At 43.1% G+C, this 6,076-nt stretch overlaps 1 protein-coding gene across 1 annotated transcript in view; it reads left to right on the top strand.

The window, feature by feature from the left end:
• Positions 1–1,271: 1,271 nt before the first annotated feature.
• LOC115116736 (epidermal growth factor-like protein 6) overlaps positions 1,272–6,076 on the top strand; it is a 19,861-nt gene continuing 15,056 nt past the window's right edge. The window contains exons 1-2 of the mRNA XM_065016011.1: positions 1,272–3,666; positions 5,591–5,697. Coding sequence (XP_064872083.1) covers positions 3,593–3,666; positions 5,591–5,697 — 181 coding nt within the window. The 5' untranslated portion in view covers positions 1,272–3,592. The remainder of the gene's footprint in view (positions 3,667–5,590; positions 5,698–6,076) is intronic.

Genomic DNA, 6,076 nt, shown 5'->3' with positions numbered 1-6,076 from the left:
ATTTAGTAATGTGGGGTCGTCTCCTTCAAGTATCCAGACTTTATCCATCCCGTGCATTATTATTATTTCACATATCAAATACATGTCCTCAGTCAAACATTCCAGAGATAGAGGCTGACGTGTGAAAGATGAGGGGGCTTGGTAGAAACACCTGGGCCAAACCAGGCAGTAGTTTCTGAAAAGTGGCAGATTTACGATCTCACTTTCATCTCAGCGATGATAAGAATAAGAGGAAGTGTCATAGATTATTTATTTTTTTTAAATTTTTAAGACACTGGCCAAAATCTTTGCTCCCAGGCTTCCAAGCTTCACATATACTGTATCATGCGTGTCTGCCATAGGCCTACTTGAGGAAAATATTTTCCTTGCGCTATATTTGATATGTATTTGATATATTTGATATTTCAGTTTCCTTCCTTAATGTATTACAACCATGTACATGTATAAGACTATATAGAACATTATCCTTGCAAGCCAGAGGACAGGACACATTCCTAAAGCAGGCAGTCATACAGAACATCTCAGAGGTCTGATTAGATCTGTATTCCTAGCCAAGATCTGGGCTCGTCTCGTTTTCCTTTCGCAGACTTGCTAAGCCATGTCCCTCCTTCTCAGCAGTCAGCTCTCTAGACCGCCCCAGGATTGCTTTTACCGATTATCTCTGTAACAGAATAAGACTCTTTTGCTTTGAACTCAGACACTGAGATTTATGCTCAAGTCAAGGTAATGGTGTACATCAGGACTGTGCCATGTTGAATCATGTTACTGGAGGCCTATTACTGGAGGCCTATGTTACTGGAGGCTAAGTTACTGGAGGCCTGTTACTTGAGGCCTATGTTACTGGAGGCCTATGTTACTGGAGGCCTATGTTACTGGAGGCCTATATTACTGGAGGCCTATGTTACTGGGGGCCTATGTTACTGGAGGCCTGTTACTGAAGGCCTGTTACTGGAGGCTATGTTACTGGAGGCCTATGTTACTGGAGGCCTATGTTACTGGAGGCCTGTTACTGGAGGCCTATGTTACTGGAGGCCTGTTACTGAAGGCCTGTTACTGGAGGCTATGTTACTGGATGCCTATGTTACTGGAGGCCTGTTACTGAAGACCTGTTACTGGAGGCTATGTTACTGGAGGCCTATGTTACTGGAGGCCTGTTACTGGAGGCCTGTTACTGGAGGCTATGGTTACTGGAGGCTATGGTTACTGGAAGCCTGTTACTGGAGGCCTGTTACTGGAGGCTATGGTTACTGGAGGCCTATGTTACTGGAGGCTATGGTTACTGGAGGCCTATGTTACTGGAGGCCTATGTTACTGGAGGCCTATGTTACTGGGGGCCTATGTTACTGGGGGCCTATGTTACTGGAGGCCTACGTTACTGGAGGGCATAGACTTTTTCCTTAAACTTTTCTACCAAACTGTGAATCAAATAGTTATGATCAGGTAAATTTAACATATAACCTGATACAATGTTATTGTTGATACCCCTTTGGCTACTGGACTACTGAAATAATGAGGAAACACTTTTCTGGCATTCCCTTTTTCAGATTTCGGCAGTTAAATGGAGCTCCCCACAAACTCCGCCTCCCCCAGCTTTGGTTGTGGTTAGCTACAGTACTGTATATATCCTAGAATGGCAGAGAAATCACAGGGCCGTATTTTACAGCTGAACTACACCATCTGTCCGTGAAAAAAGCGTTCTTCTCCTCATGTGAAAGCAATTTCCCTTCTACCTCCCAAGTCCTTGTTTGAAAGCTTGGAGGTAGACTGACTCGTTGGAAGGTGTGTTTCCAGGGTTTAGGCAATACCGCACAAAGCTTTCCAACATAAAATGTCACTGCTCCATAAATCATTAGCAGAGAGGGAAAGAACAGGAGGGGGATGCAGATGGGATAGTGATACTCTAGATAGGTTTTAAAATGGATGAAAAGAGCTCTGAGAAATATCAGCAACTTATGGACAAGTTTAGATATATTCCCTCTAATGCCCCAAAATATGTTTACAAAAGTCATAGTAAACTTTTAGGACAAAGCCATCCAATAAGAAAAGTTAATAGCACATGGCGGTGGTTCACTGAATTTAATGCTAAACCTGACAAGCAAATATTCCAACAGCACCATTGTAGGTTGTGTATTCTGGGTGCAGAGACAGAGCTAGACCAGATGTTAGAGTTAACTTTGAAAAGTTTGCAAACTCATTTTAAGGGCTTTTAAGTCTTGACATTAGCTTTTCTTAAACTTCGTATTAGCATTCATGAAAGAGAGCAGGGATGTATGAGTGTTGGTAATTTTTTTGTTATTTTTTATTCACCTTTATTTAACTAGGTAAGCTAGTTGAGAACAAGTTCTAATTTACAACTGTGACCTGGGCAAGATAAAGCAAAGCAACACAAACAACACCACAGAGTTACACATGGAATAAACAAACGTGCAGTCAATAACACAATAGAAAAATAAAGTCTATATACAATGTGAGCAAATGGCGTAAAGAGGTAAGGCAATTAATAGGCCATAATAGCAAAGTAATTACAATTTAGCAGATTAACACTGGAGTGATAGATGTGCAGATGATGATGTGCAAGTAGAAATACTGGTGTGCAAAAGAGCAGAAAAGTATAATAAAAACAATATGGGGATGAGGTAGGTAGATTGGATGGGCTATTTACAGATGGGCTATGTACAGCTGCAGCGATCGGTTAGCGGCTCAGATAGCTGGTGTTTAAAGTTAGTGAGGGAAATATAAGTCTCATAAGCAGGATATCAAAGGGAAGGGCAGCTCCTAATGACAGGCTTGGGCACATCTGGGCACAGCAATTAACACAGGCAATCCAGCTAATTAGCAACCAGGACAATGTCAGAGCAAGGCATGGCATCAAGAGCCAAGATGGGTGAAACATGTGGTATCACCGTGAAGACATCAAGAGCCAAGATGGGTGAAACATGTGGTATCACCGTGAAGACATCAAGAGCCAAGATGGGTGAAACATGTGGTATCACCGTGAAGACATCAAGAGCCAAGATGGGTGAAACATGTGGTATCACCATGAAGAAGCAGATTGACACTGTCTGCGTCTGTAGAACCAGGGTGGTGCAAGAGGTGAAGTTCACAGGCCTCCTGTATATGGTGTTAAATAAGCAGGCAGTATTACGCTATGCATCTTGTTTTATTGGTTTCCTATATGCTTTTAAGTATAGCTGCAATGGTGATCACAGATCTGCCCCTGCTGGTTGAACTATTGCAGGAAAACAATGATCATGTAGAGATGTTTGGTGTATCCCCGACGTACAGCCACCAGACCCTCCAGACCCTTCTTCCCATGCTAAGACCCCAGTGTCACTCATTGTAATGGCAACATACCTCTGGAATTTCAGCCAAGAGAGAGAAAGAGAGCGAGAATGGGAGTAAGAGAGAGAGAGGGGGGGACCTGACATATGGGCCTCAGATCACAGAGACTGCTATTAGGAGAGTGAAAAAGAGAGAGAAAGAGAGAGAGAGCGAGAGGTCTACGTACTAGAGGGGAGAGAGAAAGCGAGAGAGAGAGAGAGAGAGAGAGAGAGAGAGAGAGAGACAACGTGAGCTGTACCCAGTCAGAGACATGAATCCCCTCAGCTGGATCGTTGTACTTCTCTTCCTGTTCTACGCTTCCTCTGGGAGTGCCGACGTCAACAGGTTAGTGAGCAATCAATCAAGACCGCTGTAGGAAATTATCCTCAAAGACATACTGTATGAAGTAATGGTCAAGCAATGTACTGTAGTTCATGCTTTTGTTATTGTATCCATTCACTTTGAAGCCTGCAGCAGGTGTAAAACTCAGTGTTTATTGGTAGGATTCATTCTAGATAGTAAAAGATTCAGTCTGGACATTCCATTCCAAAGCAATTGTTGCATCCCTAGCTAACTCTCCTAACAGCTACTAGCTAACACTCTGGCCAGACACAGCTGAGTGTTGTACGTGTTGTAAATGCATTATGGGTGTTTACTTTTACAGTAAAAGCAGTCGGCTCATACTGAATCTCCATCACCAGTAGCCGTGCTCATAAGACATGTGACACACACGCGTTAGTCATTTAGCAAACACTACCCAGAGAGACTCAGCTTAGCTCATGAAAATAACATACATGTCATTGTTTAAATCCTACTATTACATCCTACTAAAATGTTATATTTCAATATGTACATGGGGAAAAGGGGTTGTTTTGTTGCCATGCAAGTACTGTCAGGCTGTCTGTGCCTTGGCCAGGGACTCTGTGAAGTATGGAGGCTGTGTCAGCTAAATGTTGCTCCTGACATGGTAACTGTTAATCAACTGTTAAGGACAGCTGTCACACTATGTGGCCCCTGGCCCTCTCCTCCTGTGGGCTGTTCTGATTGATTTGTAACAGGACTCAGATTTCTCCAGACCCCTTGGAGCCAGGGGCTGCATTTAGGAAGCCATGCAAACATCTGGAACATTTGAGTTTGGCACTGCGCTAGAGGTTAGAGGTCAGAGGCTAGAGGGCTCACCAGATAATGTGTAGCAACTATAAGACATAGATTTGATTCAGATCAGAAATGTTTCCCCAGCCAGATCTGCTTTTCAAAAGCTTCAGTTTTTCTGCTATGAAAGGAAAAGTAGCAGTTTACAGTTTAAAACACACGTGCAATGCAATCATATGGACATTATTTCCAAAGTGTTGACTTGTTGACAGTCAGTGGGAACAACGTTACGTGTGATCAGATGGAGGGGGGGGGGGGGGGGGAGTCATGAAATTGGAGGAAATAGGTTCCTGCTTGAGGTATTCATGTAACACTGTAAGGACTCTAAGGAGTAACTGATGAAGTAGAAGTATAGAGCGTAACATGCTATTTACCTCCCTTTCTCCCAAATAGGAGGGAGGCTCCCTTTTCTCCCAATAGGAGGAGCTCTTTTCTCCCAATATGTGGGAACCAAGGGGAACTTGGTGTAATTAGCCAGGATGTCTGCAGGTCTGCATTTGGGAAGACTAAATGACACTTTGGGTGTCGAAGTTTATTGTCAACAAAAAGCACATGGGACATGTTTAGGGATATAATTATCTCCTCTATTTGCAGAATATTTACTGCAACTTGTGTACATTCATTTGGGCATTTGTTTTCTTCTGCGATCACTTGTAAAATAATGATCAAACAACGTATTATGATCAAATTTTACTCACCAATTATATTATTCCTAATCAAGAAGCTGTAGTCAATCAACTAACATTCAACTGTCCGTCAAGGAATGGAGACCAGTTCATGCAGAGATTTGACAGGGTAGATAGAGTTGTGTGTCACCTATGTCCTTGTGTGTCCTTGTGTGTCCCTGTGTGTCCCTGTGTGTCCCTGTGTGTCCCTGTGTGTCCCTGTGTGTCCTTGTGTGTCCTTGTGTGTCCTTGTGTGTCCCTGTGTGTCCCTGTGTGTCCTTGTGTGTCCTTGTGTGTCCTTGTGTGTCCCTGTGTGTCCTTGTGTGTCCTTGTGTGTCCTTGTGTGTCCCTGTGTGTCCTTGTGTGTCCCTGTGTGTCCCTGTGTGTCCTTGTGTGTCCTTGTGTGTCCTTGTGTTTCCTTGTGTGTCCTTGTGTGTCCTTTAACTTTACAGGCACCGCAGACAAGTCCCCACCGGTGGCCAACCAGGTGTGTGTGGCTATGGCAGGAGACTGGCGTGTTGCTATGGCTGGAGAAAGAGCAGCAAGGGACAGTGTGAAGGTAAGTATTTCAACAAAACAACTTGTGTTTACGTTTGGTTAAGATGTACTGTATGAGGTTAAGTTTGGTTGAGATGTACTGTATGAGGTTAAGTTTGGTTGAGATGTACTGTATGTGGTTACGTTTGGTTAAGATGTACTATATGTGGTTACGTTTGGTTAAGATGTACTGTATGAGGTTAAGTTTGGTTGAGATGTACTGTATGTTGTTAAGTTTGGTTGAGATGTACTGTATGTTGTTACTTGTGGTTGAGATATACTATATGTGGTTAAGTTTGGTTGAGATGTACTATATGTGGTTAAGTTTGGTTGAGATGTACTATATGTGGTTACGTTTGGTTGAGATGTACTGTATGTGGTTACGTTTGGTTGAGATGTAC

Source organism: Oncorhynchus nerka, linkage group LG3, assembly GCF_034236695.1.
Source record: "Oncorhynchus nerka isolate Pitt River linkage group LG3, Oner_Uvic_2.0, whole genome shotgun sequence".
NCBI classification, from domain to species: domain Eukaryota; kingdom Metazoa; phylum Chordata; class Actinopteri; order Salmoniformes; family Salmonidae; genus Oncorhynchus; species Oncorhynchus nerka.
The sequence above is the reverse complement of the archived record's forward strand: the minus strand, read 5'-3'. Positions and strand labels throughout refer to the sequence as shown.